This window comes from Fringilla coelebs (assembly GCF_963513975.1).
Source record: "Fringilla coelebs genome assembly, chromosome: 14".
NCBI classification, from domain to species: domain Eukaryota; kingdom Metazoa; phylum Chordata; class Aves; order Passeriformes; family Fringillidae; genus Fringilla; species Fringilla coelebs.
In genome coordinates, this window is record NC_140040.1 from 19,602,860 (window position 1) to 19,625,220 (window position 22,361).

The 22,361-nt window shown below is 42.7% G+C and overlaps 1 protein-coding gene across 1 annotated transcript; it reads left to right on the forward strand.

The window, feature by feature from the left end:
- The first annotated feature begins 6,689 nt into the window (after positions 1-6,689).
- On the forward strand, positions 6,690-20,071 carry NAE1 (NEDD8 activating enzyme E1 subunit 1). The gene is made up of 20 exons (XM_084215406.1): positions 6,690-6,756; positions 8,619-8,722; positions 8,814-8,874; positions 9,750-9,780; positions 10,417-10,488; positions 10,776-10,855; positions 11,385-11,494; positions 11,828-11,937; positions 12,530-12,592; positions 12,829-12,892; positions 13,998-14,089; positions 15,347-15,406; positions 15,494-15,627; positions 15,781-15,856; positions 16,117-16,156; positions 17,122-17,208; positions 18,142-18,234; positions 18,631-18,745; positions 18,821-18,870; positions 19,804-20,071. Exons 1-20 carry the CDS (start codon positions 6,701-6,703, stop codon positions 19,911-19,913), a joined length of 1,608 nt encoding a protein of 535 aa, XP_084071532.1. The 5' UTR covers positions 6,690-6,700; the 3' UTR covers positions 19,914-20,071.
- The last annotated feature ends 2,290 nt before the right edge of the window (positions 20,072-22,361 follow it).

A 22,361-nucleotide genomic window follows, 5' to 3' on the forward strand; every position in this document is an offset into this window, starting at 1 on the left:
TTTGGGAGCTGCCCCTGCTTGGCTCCAGCTCCCTGAGCGGGGCACTGCTGCCTACCTGCCTTTATAGCGGCTCCCCGTGGGATAGGGTCAGCCCCTTAAAGATACAGAGCAGCCAAAGCAATTCCTGCAGGACAGGGAAAGTGCCCGTGTTCTCCTGCTCCAGCCTTGCTGCTCCTGCTCTGCTCCTGCTCCCCCTATTTGCTAAGGCAGCACAGATGATGCAAAATGTAAAATTCAGATAACTGAAGTCTCAGGACTTAGAGAGAAAGCCAAACTGTGGATCAAATTTAGAAAAAACATGAGTGTTTTCTCATTCTCTGCCCCAAGGAAGAAAAAGCCATAAGGTGCTTAGAGCATCAGGACAGTCATGTGCAGGTGGGACCAGCCCTTCTCACATCTGTGTTCTTCAGGGGGAAACATCACTGCCTCTCTTCTGAAACGCTGCTGCCACCTGCAAAAAAGGAATGGTGTTTTCACCAGATCTGTAATTAATCACAATTGGTGCTTAGATGAGATGGAGAACATTCTCATCTTGGAAAAAAACTTCTTGTGCTGCTTTTAAAAAAGGTACAAATCAAACAAAGTAAGGATGAATTGACAATCTGATTTTAATTTTGCAACTTTAAAGAAACATTTTAAATGGACAAAATTAAAAGTGCAGTTATATTAGGGACAGAACATAGCAGACTCCAGAGAAAGGAGTTGATCTGTGAAGCCTCAGTTACCTGGAATGATCCAGCAGTTGCCTGCACCCTGCCAAACCCATGGAGAGGCAACAATGAGACACCCAATCTGCAGCTGCAAAAAGTCTTAAGGCATCTCTGGGGCAAGGAAAAAGGCTCCTTCATTGTAATTTTGTTAGCTCTGAGGAAATGTTCTCTGTCAAGGCTACATTTTACAAACACATTGATTTTCACAAAGACAATAGCACACAAAAATAGGGATTCTTTTATTATGCAATCAAGAATATGGAAGGAATAAATCAATGAGAGCATTTTATGCAACTTTTATGTTGTGGTACTGCCTTGTAACTAATAATTGGGGTTTTTTTAAGAGGTTTTCTGTCCGGGTTCGGGCTGTTATTTGTCTCTGCCCAGACAAGGGTGAGATGGGCTCGCTTTTCGGGCTCCAAAAAACAAGGCTGGACTCTCAGGTTCGGTCTTCAAGGTTGTTTATTATTTCTTATCTACAAAAATTTTCTTTCTGCCCAGCCGGGGTCTGACCAGCAAGGCAGCCAAAGGCACTCTGACCTCCCACAGGGCGGCCACCTCCTTTTATAACAAAGTTTACGTAGACTATATTTATCTTTTGTCTCCAATACTTATAATTTTTATTACTAAGTGTACCTTTACTATAAACCTATCAAAAATACCTACGTCACCCGGAAAATGGAAGACAAGAAGAAGGAGGAAAAACCATGTGGCAGGCCTAACTCCCTCCATCTTGTTCTTTTCCAACCCCCCTGTACCAAATCTTAAAAACTGTGCTTAAGCTTATAAATGTTCTATTTCTATATCTTTTACACGCCAGTGATTCTTATGTCCCCACATATAGGTGGAACATCTCTTGCAGGGTCAAAGTTGAGCCACCAGGTACTTTTTGCAACATCCCAAGGCTCCCGAGCTCCCCAAGGGTTCTCTCGGTAGCTCTGGCCTTCAGGAGAAGTGCGCTGAGTTCCCACAGTTTTCATGATAGTCAGCTATAAAACCTTAAAGAGTTGCTGATGCCAGCTAAATCACTCACAGAAGGATCTAAACTGCTGTAAAAGTCTCCACAGGAGAATTCTACAATGACTTACTCAGGTCAGCTCCTCAGTTTGCTCCTGTCAAGCTGCTGTGACCTGCTCAGGTCCCTGGCACAGACACTGGGTACGGCCACGTCCCAACAGTGTGGGCACAAAGGCCCTTGTGGGCACCCAACACTGGAATGAGAACCTTAAAATACTCCCTCAGATGCAGAGTCAGGAAAGCTGTTCTAGGGAAAAGTACAAAAAATACCAACACAGCAGTGAAAAGAAATGGAAGAGGGATTCTGTGCGTTAAAAGAGCAGACCATAAGGTGGGGAAGGCCACATGCAAGGCAGAGAATGCTGAGCAGCTGTTTTCAAGAGAAACATCAACACTGGGCACAGGTGAGCCCACAGGGCACTGCAGTGCCCAACCTGCACTGGGCACCACCGACCCCTTCAGCTTTTATCTTCCCACTCAAACCCACACAGGTCTCTGCAGAGCTAGACTGCAAACACGTGGCACAGGAAGAGCTCTGAGGCAAGTGAAAATATCCTGAAGACATGGCAGGAAACAGACTCCACAAAATGGAGGTTTAAATGGATGGATTTAGAAAAGTGGAAAGGAGGAATGACAATACCTGAGGGGAAAGGAAAGAGAGCCTGAATAAAACTTTAGCTTGTAAAATGTAACATTAGTAATGATAGTCAGTGTGTACACGACAACTTTATGTGCTTCCAACCCAGCCAGCCTTCTTTCTTTATGAGGAAAATATTAAATATTTTCCTTCAATATAAGGTAACAGTGCTGCTTATACAAATGTCATGTTATTCTGTTACCCTTATACCTCTGGATATTGGCTGACTCTAAGAATGGGATTTACTGATTCTGCCCTCGAATTATCATTTATCACTTCAAAAAGTGCAGTTGTCGTGTAATTCTGTTTTACTAGTTTGAATCCAGGACAATTACATCACACTCGTGAAGTTATGGAATGAGAACAACAGAGTGGTAGGTGCTCAAGGTGTGGATTTCTCCAATGCTGAGCTAAAAGTGACATGATTTCCACAAATTTCCCCTGGGCTCTTCACACCATGTCAGAAGTGTCTGCTTTACAGTGAGTGATGGGAAGACATAATTCCATTCACTACAGTGAGATGTTTCAAGCTGCCTTAAAACAGAAATCTGTCTTCCCTAGCCTTCTCACTTAGGGTTTTATTCCCCTTTGCCAGCAGTGGTGAGAGAACAGAGCAGCAGCCCAGGACAAACACAGGGGGCCTTCTGAACCTGTGATCAGGTTGTTATACAGAACTAACGAATGCTGCAGGTTCCCCACCTTTATCCATAGAATTAATTTTCTTTATTATTTAATTGGAGCTCCCTTTATTAAAATTGCTATATAATTTTCTATATATATAAGGACTATATATTATGGTTAGAAAACTCCAAGTGAGATTGGAATGCTGAATTGAAGTTGGACATATTTAAGTTTTGCAGTTTTGAGGAAATCGGGGATTTTAATCTCTAAGGTAAAATGTCTCTATAATACTACAGGTCTGGAATTGTTGGGAGGTTGTTGCACATGGAGGTGTCACTTGAGGATAATGCTTCTGATAAATATTACTGCATCACTGTGGAGGGACAGAGCTGCATTTTAAGGTATGTAAGATGAAGTAAGAGTTATTTGGTTCCAAGGTGAATGGCTCAATGGCACTCTAAGTGTATTAAGTAATTTGGCAATTACATCTGCTGACATTATTAATAATGGTGACACATTTGAACAAGGTGCCATGTGCCTTCTTTAATGCACCCCAGCGTGCCTGGTGTGTCACTGCATGCCAACAAAACCAGGTTAGAAATCCCACCAGTTTGGGGGCAGGCTGCACACTCCGAGCTGCTCGTGTACCATGGGTAGGAGCAGATGAAATGTTAAATAAAACATTCATCACTCCAGAGCCTGTCTGTGCCTCGGGCTCTTGACAGAGTATCTGTTTATCCAGGCAGCTCCTCTCTCCTCTTACATTGCCACCACAGATGCTGGCAGCTCCTACAGGGGGTTTCTCTGAGCTGGCATCTTTCTTTACATGTGTGCTAAAGGCATTTCTGACAAACCCAGGAGCTGCACAAAAATACTCCACACAGTAAATATAAGCAGAACAGTGTACTGCCAACACTGAACACTAAAAAGCACAATCATTCCAGCTACTTTTTGTATTTTTTAGTACTTTATTTTAAAACAGACTGCCTACAGTTCTTGGTTGGCCACGGAAATTTCAACTTTTAAATTCTCAAGTTCTTCCCTGCATACACAAAAATGTGATGGCTTTTGTATATATATTGACATATTGAGATTATAGACATATGTACGTATATTGACACATTGATTTCATATACATATATATGTATATTGATATATTGAGATTCTCATGCAGCCAGTGGAACTTCAGGAGCTGAAAGTGGTCATCATTCTCCCACAGCTACAGAGATTTCTGAGAGTCATGAGATTTCTAAGGCAAAAACTCAACTGGAAATCTCCTGGCATTGGGGGAAAACGAAAAAATTGTGCCAAAGTGAAGGGATTAAGAAGCAAAGGACAAAAAGGACATGCATATAGTTAACAGACAACTATGCAAGACAAAAAGGTTGTATCAAACACAGGCCAAGATGGTCAAGGGGATAGAAGGAATTCAGTAGGAGCACTTGGGAAAGTGGGGCAGAAAAAGGGGAATGAAGCACCTGGTTCCTAGGACTTTCCCAGCCTTCATATACCATTTTTATTACTTATTTTTCACTTTTAAAGGTATACACACTTGGCTGCCTTATACTAGGTACGGGAACTGCATTCTGGAACTAAGCCTGAAATATTCATTCTTGCAATTTATGGTTTGTCCAGATTAAGCAGTGTAGTAGAGAGCAAGAACAGGAGACTTCTTTTGATTTTGGGAAACAGAATTTTCCTGAAATCCAGCAATGGTCACTGAAATGACAGCAAAAGGAAGTATTTACTGTGGCACAGCAAACACAAAGCCTGAAAAATGAACTTTGCTGGAGATGCTGTGTATGTGAAACAAAAGAGGAAGCCCTGTTTTGTGGTGCATCACCTGCAAGATGCAAACCACTCCATGTAATAATGCACTCCTGTGTACATCATTCCAGCAGATACACAGAAAACTAAAGTTACTGAAGAGAAGCAGTGGATAATGGACTTTATATATGGACTAACAAATCAGTGTGAACAATGCAGGTATTTCAGGACCACTCTTTGGTTGTTGAAACTTATTGCCAGAAATGTTGGTTGAAATCTTTTAAGGTGTTAAAATATTCTCCTTTTTTGTACACGGTCAAAGTCCAACCAATGTTGATCCTATATGGAAAGATCTTCATAGCAGAAGCACGTAGGCACAACAGATTTCATATGTTCTTGTCTCCATACTAAGCAGGAATAACTACAACAATGTGCAACATCTCTGCAAAATATATCCTACCAGATTTTCCTGACTGCAGGTACCTTCAGGGCTTCTGCCTCAGTCTGCCTGAAAATGCCTGAAAAGTCCATACAGAAAGTGCATCGAGAGATGCAGAGAAATGCCCATTTTGATCATAAATTCAGGTAATGGCACTGTTGTCCAGATAAGTTGGATCCATTACTGTGCAACAGCCAGTAAGTACACACTTGAGAGAGACATTGATTGTCTATTTCAGAGTTGCCAAGCCTCATGCTCGGTGGTGTTCCACAAATCAAGCCCAACTTGTCCCAACTATCTATACTTTTCTCTATTTATATATTTTAGCAAACAAAGACATGAGTGTCCATTGGCTACAGTTTACATAGTTCTCTAATTTATTAGAATTCTCTCTTCTATTGGTTCCTGAGTGTCTTGCTTCTCCTGCTAACCACTGCCACGCTCTCTCTTTCTCCTCCTGTGGCTCGCTGCTCTCCTCCGTGCTGCTCCAGGAGTTGGTGCCTCTGACCTGCCCATGCCGCAATTCCCCTTTACCCGCAGGAGCTGATTCCACACAGATACAGAGTTGCCTTGGTTTGTTTCTTCCTTGTCCTCGTGGCCCTGACTTCTGCATTTCTCGTGTATCGGTGGAAATCCTCCTCCCGAGCTCTGTGAACCTCCGCAGGGCTGAGATCATTGGAACACGTCCAGCCCCAACATTAACAAGGCAATTATGCTGAACAGGAATTTGTGTTTCTAACAGCGGGACATCACTTAGAGCTTGTTGGCCTCTCTGTTTCACGGATTCAATCTGCCTCCTTGTTGATCAGGTTTGCAAGGTACAAAGATCAGACAGCACAGAACATATTTTCTTAACAAAATTTTACATACTCCACATTATATGAGGAGTAGTGCCGAGGCATAGATAGGATGTGATTAAACTCTCCATGAGCTCTTTTGAGTGGAATCCTGCTAGCAGTGGGATTCCCATGAGGGCTGGATTGCCAGTGGTTAAGCATGGAGTGGTTGTTGGAAGTGCTTTTTGTAGGCCTCCTGTTTTTCTTGTTCTCTGTTCAGGCTGTGGATAACAGACTCTGAGCAGAGGAGTAACATTACTTTAAAGAATGGGTGGGTTGAGATGAGGAGAAAGGCTGCTGGGGACAGGTTTACTCCTATTGTGACTATTATTAGGGCGAAATGATTTGATGTGGAGAAGGCCGGGTTTAATACAGCTCCCTCTGAGGCCTCATGTGGCGGCAAATGGTGCGGAGGGGGTCCCCAGGAGCGGCACGGGGAAGGGCGGGGGCGGCGTTGGTGCACACGGGGTGGGTGCGAGTGAGAGGGGGAGTTCCAGGCGCGACCGACCTTGCCGGCTTCGAGCCTCCAGCAGTACAGGTGCCGAGAGGGCAGAGAAGCGGCCGAGAGAGGCAGAGAGAGGCACGGCCTGGGCACGGCACCGCAGCCGGGGCCGCTCCTCAGGGCGGGGCAGGGCAGGACCCGCCCCGCGCGTGCGCAGCGGGAGCAGCGGCCATGGCGCGGCCGGGCCGGGCCGGCCTCAAGGAGCAGCGCTACGACCGCCAGCTCAGGTACCGCGGGCGGGCACGGACCGGCTCCGACCGAGCGGCGAGCGGAGCCGCGCCTCCGGCGGCCCGCGGCGGACACGGGTCCGCTCGGCGCCGAGTCGGGGACAGGCCCCCGGGGCCGCGCCGGGCCCGGCGGAGCCGCGGGGAGCAGGAGCTATGTCCGACCGCCGGGGCCGTGAGGGCTCTACCGGCACACGGACAGTAGATGTGCAATAAATTAACAGTATTTAGGGGCAAATATGTGTATATATATATATATATGTATACATAATCTTAAGTGTATACACAAAGGGGGATAGAGATACATATATATATATATATATATATATATATATATATACACACGTAGGTACTTATGTACGTTTTTATATAAGATATATAAAGTATTTGTATAAGTATATAAAATGTAAATATATCTATTCTAAATATTGATATTATGTATCTCTCTCTGTATATATATGAATATATAAAGGGAGGTGTGCTGAAAAGATGGAGCCAGGCTCTGCTCCGGGCCCAGCCATGGCCCCAGAGCCACGGGCAGGGCTGAGCCCAGCAGCTGCCCCTGCCCAGGAGGCAGAACTGCTGCCCTGGGCAGGGCCAGCCCTGAGCAGATGGGGCACAGAGGCTGTGCAGGCTCCTCCCTGGGGACATTGCAGGGACACACGGACACACTGCTGTGCCCTGGGCTCTGGGATGGCCCTGCTGGAGCAGGGAGGGGGCACCAGAGCAGCCCCTGTGGGCTCCTCCAGGCTGATCCATTCTTGGGTTCTGTGAAAGGGCAGAAAAGGTCCGAGTTACCAGGGAGGGGTAACGGCACCGGAGTTAGGGCTGTCTGTCTGCAGTGCAGCTGTTAAGTTTCCACACGGAGCTGCTAGAGAGGGTCCTGTGGAAGGCACAGAAAAGATTTGGGATCTGGAGCACCTGTGGTGAGGAGAGACTGGTGGGAGCTGGACCTGGTTGGCCCAGAGAAGAGAAGACTTAGAGGGGATCTCATCAATGCATAGAAGTATCTCAAAAGTAGATGTAAGAGGGGCAAGACTTTTGAGTGATGCCCAGCAGCAGGACAAGGAGCAATGGCCATAAACTAAAACACAAAAAATTTCATCCCAACATGAGTAAACACTTGTTTTCCTGCAGGGGGCAGAGCCCTGGAGCTGATGCCCATGGAGGCTGTGGAGTCTCCCTCTCTGGGACATTTCAAACCTACCTGGACATGCTCCTGTGTCACCTGCTCCAGGTCACCCTGCCTGGGTAGGGCTTGGACTGGGTGGCCTCCAGAGGTCCCTTCCAACCCTAAAAATTCTGTGAGTTACTACCCCAATGAAATCAGCAGGATGTGTGACCCAGGACTGTCCCAGCCTGATCTCAGCCCCAGTGCTGTTTTCTAGGGGTCTGAAGTACCAGACTCAGCAAGACTGATTTCTGTCTCCTGTGTGTTTCAGTGTCTTGTATGAGAAATTTTTAAAAATACATATAAAATTCTATTACTTATTAAAAAAGTTGGGAAAAACAGAATGTTCGGCATTAGGACAAAATTTGGGCAAGGACTGCTTTAACCCATGCTGGTTTTTAAAAAGTTAAAGTATGTTCTAAGAGAAAGAGGTGTGTGTGTGTGTGTATGTGGTGTAAAGTTGGAGAAAATGAAATGTCAGGGAAACTGCTCTTTGGAAAGTCTCAGTTTTCACAGTAAGTTTCCTAAAGGATGTTTATTTTGGTTAGTGCTGTTTATGTCCTCAGCAGTGAATGGACAGTAGCACGCCAGCCCTCCATTTGTCTTTTTTTTTTTGGTTGTTATTTGTTTATATTGGCTGTTACAATCTGGAGTTACATAGCTTCACTGCCTTTTGGTTTCCCTCCCAATACAGACTGTGGGGTGACCATGGCCAAGAAGCGTTGGAATCTGCCCACGTTTGCGTGATAAATGCAACAGCAACCGGAACTGAAATACTCAAAAACTTGGTGCTGCCAGGTCAGTAGATATTTCTTCTGTCTCTTCTTTGTGATCTATCTGACAGCTTGATGATGCCAAGTTATTCACAGGAGGTTTTTTCCCCCCAAAGGTATTGGTTCGTTTACAATTGTCGATGGGAATCGAGTCTCTGGAGAAGATGTTGGAAATAAGTAGGTTTTTTATTGATTTCAGTTACAAATTGACAAGTGACAGAGTTTCATAGGTAGTTCTATCTCTATATTTGCTAAGAAGCCCTGTAAGATTCTTTTAAAAGCCATTCTGTGTTTCTCCAGGTATTCTGTGGGTTTGGAGGTTGGTGACAAACAGCATGCACAGTCATTTTGATATTAGCTGCTAAGTTATTTTACTTGCTGGGTTTGGACCTGACAGGTCTGTTTGCTTCACACATCAAGTTTATAAGGACTCAGTATAAAAATATTGAAAGTTAACTTGTTTGATGTAGTCTTGAGCTATGACAGTGCTAGTGTTTCAGTGTGGTTTAATATATTTTCCCTAATTCTGGTGATGCAGATGACTTAATTTTCATTAGTCATTGTGCAGCTGTGACTGCTAGGCATTTATTAGCTTTCATAGCTTTGAAAGGCTCTGTGCAGCAGGGGGAAAGGTAAGAAAATATTTGCAAATCCTGCAGAAGTGATTTGAGTACTGATTCTTGATCAAGTTCTGTTACAGTGTGCATAGATACCTGCAGGGGTTATGTGAGGGGGAAGGATATTCCATTATATGAGGAAATCAGTGCTAGTGAGTCTTTGATTAGCCTGATGAGAAAGAGCCTGCAGCATGATCCTGTCTTCTAGAGAAGTTTGGCATGTTCTGTATTTCACATTTATGGCTTGGGAATTGAAAAGCTTTCTTAAGAAACTGTTTCTGAGAATACAACAGTAATGAGAAAAAGCAGATTTAAAGGGGAAAGTGGTTTGTTGTGCATGAGAGCAGCATATTCTGCAGGACAAACTGTAACTTCAGTGCCATTTTTTCTTCAGAATAAAAATTCACATGTAATTTTCTCTTGTCTCCTTTTCAGTTTCTTTCTACAAAAAAGCCATATTGGTCAGGTAAGGAGATAATAAATGTCAGTTTACGTGTATTGAAAGAATGGAAGTGTTGAGTATTTAAACATGGTATTATGAATAATGCCAAAAGCACGTGTGTATAGGTAAAGTCTGTTTATTCTTTAACAGAATTCCCCATGTTTATTTTTAGTTGCTCATGAATGAGAAGATAAACTCAATTGTGGCGAGATTGAATAGAAAAACATGAAGAGCTTATGATTAAAATCTATGGAAGGATGAGGTATAAGACCATTGTGGTTGAAGGAGTAAAGCTAAGAATAGAGAGGTGAATGGGGAAAAAATATCACAAAAACAGAGAGAGTACAAGAGGCATAGATAACTCTTGGAAATTTTGTAAGGAAACTGGAAATTAGGAAATAGCTGTCTCACTATTTGTGTTTTTAAAGTGGTATTACAGAAAATGCTCTCAAACGAAGTGCCTGCTATTATGGGATACATTTTTGCTTCAGATGTGCAAGGCTTGGAGTAAGGAGCCTTAGCTTATAAATGAGCTTTGTTGTGAGGTGTTTTCTGGGGTTGTTTTCTTGGTATTGCTTGGTTTGGCATTGTTAGCATGTGGCATTATGTAGTACTCATACACTGTGTAAACTACATTTCATTCTGATTGCTCTGAAACAGAATCGTGCCCAGAGTGCCATGGAGCTCTTGCAGGAATTGAATAGTGACGTTTCTGGAAACTTTGTTGAAGAGGTTTGTCTTCCTAAATTAGTACTATGTGTGTATTATACAGTGCGATAAAAATGTGAAATAACAGCTCTGTGTGGCTTTGTGATGTTTAAATAGATTCAGGATAAAACAGCATTTGAGAAAGATAAATCATTTGGATGTATTTCAAACAAAAAAATCACTTCATGTATTTCAAACACTATTTTGTAACTTAATTTTATAACTTTCACTTAACACTTCATATTCAACAGACTTGCTCTGTACTCAGAATTTTCAGTGTTCCCTGACATATATTTTTCTCCCTTATTTAGAGTCCAGAAAAGCTTTTAGACAATGACCCTTCCTTTTTTAATCGGTTTAACTTAGTGGTTGCAACACAACTGCCAGAAAGGTAAGAATTACCTAAGATTGAATTACCTGTTTTCATTCAGTTGTAAGAGCAGGTTTTTTTTGTGTGTGTGTGTGTGTGTGTGTGTGTGTGTGTGCATTTATGCACAGGCACTTCCTTGCAGAAAAACTTAAGCAGAGCAGAACTCTGTCATTGTGAAGGAAAATTACAGCCAGTGATGGCATTTTCTAGAGACCTTTTTGCTCGTCTGATGGGAATGCCTCTGCTCAAAGTTAGGATTCTGCAACAAACAGACCTAATTCTTTTTATCTCACAATTCATTGAAGCTTTTTATTTGATACTTGGAGCATTTGGGAGAATGGAATGAGACATAAATAAGATAATGGATGAATATTTTTCCAACTCACTGTAAATTCCTGTATGAAATTGCTCACCTTACATGCTTAGGGTCATGATGATATTAGAGAAGTTTTCTGAGAGGGCTCTTTCACTGAGTAACTGGTGCAGGAGTTAACTTTATAGTTAAATGCTGTCTTCTGTAGATCTGAAAAAAGCATGTTTTTCCTTACAGTACATTGTTGCGCCTGGCTGAAGTTCTCTGGAATTCCAACATTCCTCTGCTGGTCTGCAGGACCTATGGGTTGGTTGGTTACATGAGAGTCGTGATTAAAGAACATACAGGTTAGAGGGTTTGCTGAGGTAAAGACTTCTCTGTAAGGTTTAAAGCTTCAATAACTTATGTCACTTTGGGGGTTTTTGTTTGTCTTTTTTAATCTTGTGACACATTTAGTATTTGTTAAGTCTTAGGTACTTTGCATTCTTTTAGGAATGCATGGGGATATGAATTGCAACAAATAGTAAAATTGGAGATTATCCTGATACTATGGGTGACTTACACAGAACACTTACTTTGAGAATCAAGCACTGAAAGTAGCAGGTGATCCTGTATTTGTGTAGCTCTGTTTTGAAGGCCAGACACAAAGCTGAGAAATGAGTTGTGTCATTTTTTCACAGTTGTTGAATCTCACCCTGACAATATGTTAGAAGATCTGAGACTGGACAGACCATTTCCAGAACTGACAGAACACGTTCAGGATTACGACTTGGAGCATATGGACAAAAAGGTTGGTGTGTGGTTTGCACTGTGCTCCCCAGGACAGGTGCAGATATGTAGCGCAGGGCTCCTGTGAAAATGGCTCTTGGCAGATGACTCTGGTGCCAAGCCTCATCTGAACAGAACCAACTCTAGAATCAGTAACGAGGAACTATTTTTGCCTCTGCTCCAAATGTTGCAGTCTATTTAAATCTTAAGCAGGTGGGGGTCTTAGGAATCAAGGAGTATTCTTGGACAACTTGATCTTTTGTTAGATTGAATACCCCCCCACACCCTCTTCTGGAATTTGTTTTTTAATTTTTATAGTTAACCTACTGCTGCAGAGCTTTGCACGGTGGGTGTTTGTGCATAGCATAAGTTTCACTCCAGAAAAATATTGGAGAACTTGGTTCACCCTTTTTAAAATAAAGTAATAATAATTTGATAATTTCTTTTATAGTACTTCAAGAACATTTTGGCTGAATCAAAATCTGGAACACGTCCTGTGTCTTTAGAGTAGTGGAAAGGATATTTGGAGTTTATATTAAAAGTAGGTTTTAAATTTGTTCCTATTTTTTATCTTTTCTCACCCTGACAAAGATTTCTCCACTGTTCAATTACAGGACCACAGCCACACGCCATGGATTGTGATTGTAGCCAAGTATCTCACAAAATGGTTCAATGAGGTATGTTGCAAAACTGTGTTATTACTATTATTGGTCTGTCTTTTCTGAAGCAGTTAATTATTTTGGCAGTGTGTAACATAGAAAAAACAAGGTGGAATCATAAAAAGAAATTACTAATTGAAATACAAGTGAATGTGTGAGCAGTGACAGACTCCTAGAATTCAGCAGTCTGAACACAGTAAGCTTAGTAGTAGGCATTTTAAAGACCAAAATCTCTTTGTGTTTTTTAAATTTAGAAAAGTGAACAGTTGCCTAAGAGTTACAAAGAGAAAGAAGCCTTCAAAGAACTGATTCGGCAAGGTAATCCATGTCCCGGGGTCCCTTATTCCTGCTGGCAGAATTAGATACAAGGTGGTACCTGAAAAGTAATCCTTAGTTATCCCCAGTTTAATTTATGAAAGATATGCTGGTATATACTGTATGATTCTTCTGTTAAATGATTGTTTTGTACAGGTGGATCTTAAGATGCCAGACTTGCTTATAAATGTTTGTTGTCAATGTTTTGTCCTGTCTAATATCCAGAGTGTGTTTTGATTTGGGTGGGAGCAAAGGTCTTAAGAGAAAATTCTGTTAAAAATGAAATTCTGTTAAAAATGATATTCTGTTAAAAATGAAATTCTGTTAAAAATGATGAAGAGGAAAGCAAATGGCTTTTGACACTGGAATTGTTATTCTGCAAGTATTTGGTGTGTCTATTGACCCATCAGACACTTGGTAATCATTCACCTCTGCATGGCCAGGTTCTGTAGCACTGACTGCACTGTAACCAGTGTGTGAATGACTTCATTTTGCAGGAGTTTTAGTCCAGTGCCTTTTTAGGGTGCTAAAATTCATGTGGCATTTTTAAGATCTATATGCATTGTCTTAAATTATTGTAGAAAAACACCATTGACTGGATTTTTGGTACTTCCTTACTTGAAGATGGTCTGTAGGCAAGTTTGAAGAGGTCCTCATCCCCAAGCTGTGATAAGGAGCAGATCTGTAGTAATTGCCTTTGGTTATGTCAGATTTTTAGTGGAGGCCCTTTCTTGGGCTGGCTTGATTTGTGGGTGCATAAGTATTTGCCAAATTTGATCCAGAAACCCCAGCAAAACATGACTGGCATGGGAAGGAGAGTTGAATTGTTAATTTAGTGCCTATGAAACTTCATTATATCCTTCTTACACAAAAAACCCAGTGCTTTTGTGCTGAGTAATTTCTCCTAAACATTACATGAAAATGAATCATATGCAGAATTTAGATGAAGTTAGCTTTATATTTACATCTGATCTTTTTTCTTGTGATTTATTTTTCATTTTTTTGCTGATATGACACAAATACATCCACAGCCAGCTCTGTTGGTAAGACATAAATGATGAGATGTAATTCAAACAGTTGTGCTTTAATTTTTTTTTTTTTCAATAAGGTATCTTAAAGAATGAAAATGGCACCCCAGAAGATGAGGAAAACTTTGAGGAAGCTATAAAAAATGTGAATACAGCATTAAATCGTACAGAGGTAAAATCAACATTTCTGTGATAAAATTGAAGCAATTTCAACTGTCTCATTTTCTCAGAATATATTCTTCAGTTTTAGGACAGAAATTCCATTTGTAACATTTGTATTTATCTAAAACAGGATTAGTACAATGTTAGAACTGAAATTGTGTAGTTAAGTAGACCTAGACTAGCTGGAAATGTAGTTTAGGGAAATTCTCTTACTCCTTTGCTCTTGCAAGAAATCTGCATTTCCCTCCTGCAGACTTGAATTCAAGTCTAGAATGAGTCAGCAACCAGAGTGCATCACTGAGTTCTTGTCTGACTTCTACAGTTCAGTCTGTAAAAAAAACTCTGAAGTGCTGGTACAATTGCAAGGATTTAGCAGTGAGAGGTGTGGCTGATGCTGATTTAAATACACTGGTGTGAGAGAAACTGAGAGCACTTACTGAAATTGTGCTGTATTGAAGCCAGGGGCTGTACTAGTTACTGTATAGAACTGAAAGGCTGCATGGGACTCCAGATACAATAAATTCACTTCTTTCCTCTTGAAGAAACTTACTACAAAATTCCCTTCATAAACTGGTCAAACTTAAAAGCATTAGAAGTGATGTTTTCATTGTTGCTTAAATAATCCTGACCTCATAACTTGTGGTTTAAAATTACGCTCTGATTTCTTTAGTTTGCCATTGGGGTAAACTGCAAAGGCTACATGGGGCAAAAGCACATTCCATGATTCTTCTTAGATTATTTTCTTTTGTTTTGAACTGTGCTGATCCTTGCTTGGATGATAGTCATGTTAAGTCTCCCAAGAAAGCAGCAGGTAAATCTTAGTGCTGTCATCCAAGCCCCTGCAAGACCTGGCCCAGGATATTAATATTTATTTGAGTTTCTGTGGCAGACTGACCTGCAGCAGTTGAGGATTCTGACTAACACGCTGACTTTTGTAGCCCCATTCCCCTTCCCCGGCCTTTCAGCTGCTCTGCCCCACCAGGCAGGGTGGGCAGTTACTGCTGCAGTGCTTTAAATTTTCTCTGTCAAAGATGGAAGTCAGATGAGATTTTGTTTGTGCCCTTGATCTTGCTCAGAAGCACTGCCTTGCTCTTGGGCAGGGCTGCTCTTTGAAATGTGTCTGAGCAGCACTGACTGTATCGGATTCAGAGATTTGCTGTGAAACTCTGAGGTCACTTGGAGATGGCTCACCTATGTAGTGAGTGATGAGATAATTCAAGAAATCAAAAGTCAAAGAATTACCTACCCAATTTATTTATTTTCATAGATTCCAAGAGGCATTGAAGAGCTTTTTAATGATGATTGCTGCCTAAAACTAACGGAGCAGGTATGAGTATTTAAGGGTAAAACTTAAATGTAGAAAAAGCATTGTAAATAAAATCTGTGTACATGACTGTCTCTTGTGCTTTTGTAGTCATCTTCCTTCTGGATTTTGGTTCGAGCTTTAAAGGAATTTGTGGCAAATGAAGGGCAAGGAAGCTTGCCTGTCCGGGGCACCATTCCTGATATGATGGCAGACTCCAGCAAATTCATCAAATTGCAAAATGTGTAAGTAGACAACTCCTTGAGGGAGCTCACTACCATTCTTGTGGCTTGTATTTTGTCTTTATAATGTGAAACAAAACAAAAAAAAAAAAGATTGCCTTCAATGTGGAGTTGATGGCTTTCTGTTGTAATTATTTACTTCTTCATTATTACCAGGTACCGTGAAAAAGCAAAGAAGGATTCTGCTGCTGTGGGGAGCCATGCTGCTAAATTGTTACAGGCCCTGGGCAAGGTGAGTGCAAACCTATGGCCATTCTTTTAAAGGAATTAAGTATCTCTGAAGTATCTGCTTTATTTATGAATTGGGTTTGATCATGTAAAAGTAAAATGCATACAGGGATATACTCTTTACAATTTAAGACAGGTTTGGGGGGTTTTTTTGGTACATTAGTAACTAGTTATTTCACAATAAATAAATATATTAATGTATATGTGAAAGCAGGAATTCTCTGGCCATTGTGTGTACTGGAATGAGTATATTCTCTCTTTTAGGCACCTGAGTCTATTTCAGAAAGAGAATTGAAGTTGTTCTGTGAGTATGCTTGGATTCTGTTCTGGGTTTATGCAAATGATCAAATAATCAAAAACTTTTGAATGATCATGTAGTTATTAAGCAGTAAGTCAATATTTTAATTTTTTAAGTAAGTACTAAGTGGTTTGCATCCCTCATTTTCAGGAGAAGTAGCAGATGTTCAGCATCTCTCAGGAGTGGGTCTGTAAAGGTTGGCTTTAAAATTATGTATCTTTTCACTGCGAACAACAGGGAGCAGCTGCCCTCTGCTTTCTGCAATGAGTACCTGAGCACTCTTGCTCATGCTGGGTTACTGGTTTCAGAGTGTGGGGTCTGGAGACTTGAGGTAGTCTGAAAAGCTGTAACTCAGCTGATGGCACTTCAGGCTGTGTCTGTCCTGGATGTGTACACATCTCCAGCAGCAGCCTGGCTGAGGCTCCTCAGAGCTGGAAAGCTCCCCTGTAAGCACAGAGCCTAGAGTGTGCTGCCCTGCATTGGTAAAAGCATTTGGGAGCCTCCCAGTTGCTCCTTTTTCTGTGCTGGGTTGTAATTGCACCCTGGGTTGATCCATAGCGATGATGCTGGACAAGGACCTTTTCCAGCTCATGGCTGTGCTGTTAAAATACTAATTGAGAACACTTGAGGCAGTGTTAGATGTAGTGAAGATGGAAAGAACCATGTTGATTTGCAGCCTGGAAGAGGGAAACATGGTGGCTGTGACTGGTGAATTGCTGTGGTGCAGCTGTTACATTAACCCTGCAGATACATGGAGATTCCACATGAGCATGAAGGATTTCCCTAAAACTCTCCTGACCCTAGACCTAAAGGTAGTTAAACAGGCTTTTATTACTGCAAGCTGAGAAGAAACAGGGAAGAGTTCAGTGAAATGCTGTTAGGTTGTAGCCTTTCCCACATCACCTGGCAGTGAGACAGAGCTGTGGTGAGTGGTAGCACTGACGGGCAATCTCTCCTTGTCCCTGTGCCAGGCAGCAACGCCGCCTTCCTGCGCGTGGTGCGCTGCCGCTCGCTGGCCGAGGAGCACAGCCCCAACTCCTGCAGCAGGGATGCAATCAGTAAGTACTGCTGCTTGCCACAAACCTCGCTGCATTTCCAGCTTGGAGTGGTTTGGTGAGGAAAAGGAAATGTAAGCTGCAGGTTCTGTTGCATTCTGCAGTTTTATCATTTGGAATGTCACAGAGTCTTCAGTGAATTCTAATGAATTGTTAGTGTAAGGAATAAGTCTCTCAACTACAGTTGTGGAGATTTAGGTCTAGAATGTTGAATTCAATTTGATTTTGAAATTTTAAAAATGACCTTACAGATTGATGCATATTTCAGCTTTTGTTTTCTTGTGGATTTTACTTGTAGTACTCTATAAATAAAACCCTGTGTTTTTTTCAAACTTCTCTTTTCTGTAGTCAGTTATTTCTGACAGAGCTGAAAAGGTGCTGTAACCTGACCAAATTAAAATAAATATCTTGACCCCTTTCAGCTTATCTCTTCAGGAGATGTGAGGAGATATCTTCAGGATGTGAACTAACAAACTAGTTACTTGATATTGCTTTTTGCTTTTTATATTGCCTTTTCTTTTTTTTCTTTTTTTTTTTTTTTTGAGCCAGATATAAGTAGCAGTTAGTATTTACAAAGACTACTGTGCTTTAAGACCTGCTTTATAATTACAGTCATTACAGATAATGCTTAAAGCATGTGTTTCAAATCCTAAAATTATAACTAAGGAATACCCATTTAAATTAAAGCAGCTTCCAGAATTGAAATGTCAGTTTCTTTACTGAATAGTTTATATTAAAAACATAAAATATGGTTTCTTCATAAACTTTGGTGGTAAAATTGTGTATCTGACAGCTGTTTGAATAAAGTTCTGTCATAGGTTGTATTCATTAAGGTTTCTTTCTACTGCAGATTTTACTGTTTGTTTTCAGGGAATTCAAAACATTGCTTTTTCCATTCCATCTGCACCAGCTAACCAATTCTCTTGCTCTTTTCAGTTTCCCATATGGATAACCCTGACAGTGAAATAGTGTTGTACTTGATGCTTAGGGCTGTCAATAGGTTTTACAAGCAGCATGGCAGATACCCAGGTACGTTAATACCAGTTACTTCACATCATCAAAAAGTATATAAAGTCCAATAGTTACTGTAGCTCAAGTTATAAACTGCAAAAACATTAGTTGTGGTTTTGTTTCCATAGTAATACAGCTTTAGGAATTGGAAAATCCGAGTTTTTTCTCTTCAGGAACTTAAGGAATTTATCTGAATTGGTATCATTAATGGGTTGTTTGGACTATGAATCATTTCAGCTATGCAGTAATTTGTCTTATCATGAGAAGCATCAACAGAATATTCAATTATTATTTGTCTAGTACTAATAATACAGTAATTGGCTTAGAAACTTTAGGAAAACAAAATATTTAGGCTGCCATTTAAACCCATTAGCTTTGACTGTTGTGTGATGAAATAGTTGATTTATTTTTCAGGTGTCTACAACTACCAGGTGGAAGATGATATTGGAAAGCTAAAATCATGCCTTACTGGATTCCTCCAAGAACATGGGCTGTCTGTAGTGGTGAAAGATGACTATGTGCAGGAGTTGTAAGTGTTGTTTTTGAGGTGTGGCTTTGTTGGTAAAACTGCCGGGCGGTTTGTGACTGTTCCTTTCCTGTGCAGTTGTCGCTATGGAGCTGCCGAGCCTCACGCTGTTGCTGCCTTCATGGGAGGTAAGGGTGACACTCCCAGGGCCACACAAACTGCAGCCTGCTCAGCCACAACTCTGCTGCCTTAATTACTCTGGACTCTCAGAGCAAAGGCTGCAGTCACAGATGGCAGTAGGGCACAACCTCCCTCATTCTCCAGATGTGACCTCTTACAGTACATATAGAGTAAGTGAGTGCACCAAGGGTTATAATCAGTAAAAGAAATAAACTTCAAAAACAATCAATTCTTCAAGCTTAAAAATGTGTTAAGAAATGAAATGCTGGAAAGAGGCTTAATTTTTTTAACGGAAAGTGATAATTATAGTAATTTTAAAATTAATGCGGTACATATCTTCTTTTAACATAGTACACATATGTTAAAGATCTATGAAATATAAGTAGCCTTGGATTCTTACCTTCATTTGACCTGCAGGTATATTTTAATGGATGCCCCAAATTGATATATCAATTCACTTGCCTTCTTTATTTGGCTTCATGCAGTGCTGAAGATTTTGTATTATTTTCTACATATGTAGGAATTCTTTTCTGATAAAGCAAAATTTGGTATACATAAAGGTAATTTCTGAAGAAGTTACAGAATGTTTCTTACTACAGAAAAACTCAGAGGGAACACACTGAGATGACCCTTCAGTTTATTCTGCAGTTAAATTTTACATTATGTTTTTCATTAATTCAGCTTCTCAGATGAGACAGGTCACAACTTGCATGGGTCTGTCTGCTCACCCATTTTTATTCTGTGTATCTGTACATGGAGAGAAAGTGTATGCAAAGCTAACTTTTGAAGTAGCAGCTTTCTGATCTTTTATAGTGGGAAGTACTGAAGGGCATTTTTGCCTCCTAGGAGATTTATCAGGGACTTGTAGATAAGTAACATTATTTTATTGTTGTTTAAATATGACCTGCTAACTGCCTTCTGTTTTTTCTTCTCTTTTGCAGGAGCTGCTGCACAGGAAGTTATCAAAGTCATTACAGGGCAGTTTGTAATTTTTAATAACACCTTTATTTACAGTGGAATGTCACAGACTTCAGCAACTTTCCAGCTGTAGGATAAGCTCTTGAATTCAATGCCTCCAGATGCTGCTGCTGTATTTACAGTTTTTACAGTATTTACAGTTCTGTAAATACTGTGATGTTCTACCACTGACTGGACTGTTCTGCATTACCTGCCAATTAAAGTTTCTTTATTTGTAATTATCTTGTTGTTGTTGTGGTTGTTTCCTGAGGACAAATAAAATCATATTATATCCTGACAATTCTTTAAAATCTAGAGATTTTTGATTCACCTCTGAAAGAAAAAGGCAGTAGCTGTTTTTGGCAGGATAAGTTGCATTTGCAAATTGGCTCACCTCGTTGGGAGCAGAACTGCATTTTTTTAAATAAAAGCTGCTCATCAACTTGAGTGGGGAGAAGGCACAAAAGGATGAGAGAGGCTGGTGGAGCTCTGATGGTCTGAGGATCCAATGGTGCAAAGAGCTGGAAGGTAAAATATCTTTTATTGAGTTCAGGATCATTAGGGAAAGGGAGTGTGTGCCTAAATCTCAGTTCTGTCAGCCAGATTCACCTAGTAAAAGGTTTTTTCCCTGCACCTGTGTGTGTGGCCAATGCCAAGGGATGGCAGCTCTTTCTGTTGTGGGGGCATTACAGCCTCCAACTGCAGAGCATGCAAAATGAGCTGCACTGAAATGTGTTCTCCAGGGCTCAGTTTTGGGGCTGGTCCTGGTTAACATCTTTATTGATGATCTGGAGGTGGGGATTGAGAGCACCCTCAGTAAATTTGCAGATGCCCAGTTGGGTGGGAGCGTGGATCTGCTGGAGGACGGGAAGGCTCTGCAGTGAGACTTGGACAGACTCGATCAATGGGCCAAGGACAAGGGCGTGAGGCTCCACAAGGCCAAGTGCCACATGCTGCAGGTCACCAGCCGCCCCAGTGTGAGCCCAGGTGTGCCCAAGGGGGCAAGAGGCCGATGGCACCTGGCCCGGATCAGCAGCAGTGTGGGCAGCGGGACCAGGGCAGCGCCTGCCCCTCTGCGCTGGGCACTGCTGAGGCCACAGCTCGAGCGCTGTGTCAGCTCTGGGCCCCTCAGAAAAAGGACATTGAGGGGCTGAGTGTGTCCAGAGAAGGGCAGCAAGGCTCACGAAGGCTCTAGAAAACATGCCCCATGAGGAGTAGCTGGGGGAGCTGGGTTTGTTCAGTCTGGAGAAGAGGCTCCGGAGGGACCTCACCGCTCTCTCCAACTCCCTGACAGGAGCGAGCACTGAGGGGGGGCTGCTCTCTTTGCTGGGCCTGCACTGAGAGCCAGAGGAAGTGGCCTCACATTGAGAGGAAGTTCAGGTTAGATTTTAGAAAAAAAATTTCACTGTTCAGGTGTTCAGGCCTGGGAATAGGTTGGCCAGAGAGGTGGTGCATTTGCCATCCCTGGAGCTGTTAAAGAGGCCTCTGGATCTGACACTGGCAAACGGTTTAGTGGTTTAGGGTTTGCAGTGTCAGTGCTGGGCTGACGTTGAACTGATGGTCCTAAAGATCTCTTTCACCCCTGACGGTTCTACAATTCCAAGCGCTTCCCGCCCGGCCGAGGGGAAGGCTCAGGGCTGTCCCGACCGGCGGGACAGCCCTGAGGGCGGCCGCGCCCTGAGGCGCTCGGGCGGCGCTGCGGCTGCGGCGTCTCCTGAGGGGCCGGGCCGCGCTCTGCCCTCAGCTCCGCGAGATCCCAGCCCTCAGTCCGGCGGGTCTCCGCTGTCCTTCAGCCCGCAGATCCCACCCCTCAGCCCGGCGATCCCACCCTTCAGCCCGGCGATTCTATTCTTCAGCCCGCAGATCCCACCCCTCAGCCCGCAGATCCCATCCCTCAGCCCGCAGATCCCATCCCTCAGCCCGCAGATCCCATCTCTCAGTCCGGCGGGGTATCCGCTGTCCCTCAGCCCGGCGATCCCAGCCCTCAGGCCGGCGATCCCATCCTTCAGCCCGGCGATCCTATCCTTCAGCCCGCAGATCCCACCCCTCAGCCCGCAGATCCCACCCCTCAGCCGGACAGCGCTCGGCAGCGGGCACCCGCCTCGCCTCAGGGTCTGCCCGGAGCCACCCGCGCCGCTGGATCACAGGTACCCGAGCCGTGCCCCATTTCCCCCCTCGGGACTCCCCAGCCTTCCCACAGAAGAATGCAGCTGCTGTTTCATCTTTAGACTTTTGCCTTCCACCATTCCCATCCCCCCTCCCCCTTTTATTTTAAATTTTGATATGTTCTTTCCCTTTTATATTTGGGCAGATCAAGAGTGCTTGGTAAGATTTCCAGAGTGGAGCTCTGATAACGAGCTGTAAATCCCACACGGCTCATGTGAGGGAGGAGGGTGCGAGGGAGCTGGAATAGGGCGGGACAGCCCCGAGTCCTGTTCCACAGCTCAGGTCCTCACGGCCTCAGCTGCTGCTGTGGGGTTTGGTTTCCACAGGACGCCAACAACCCGCACTTCTCCCCTCTGGGCTTTGCTCCCTGGGTTTC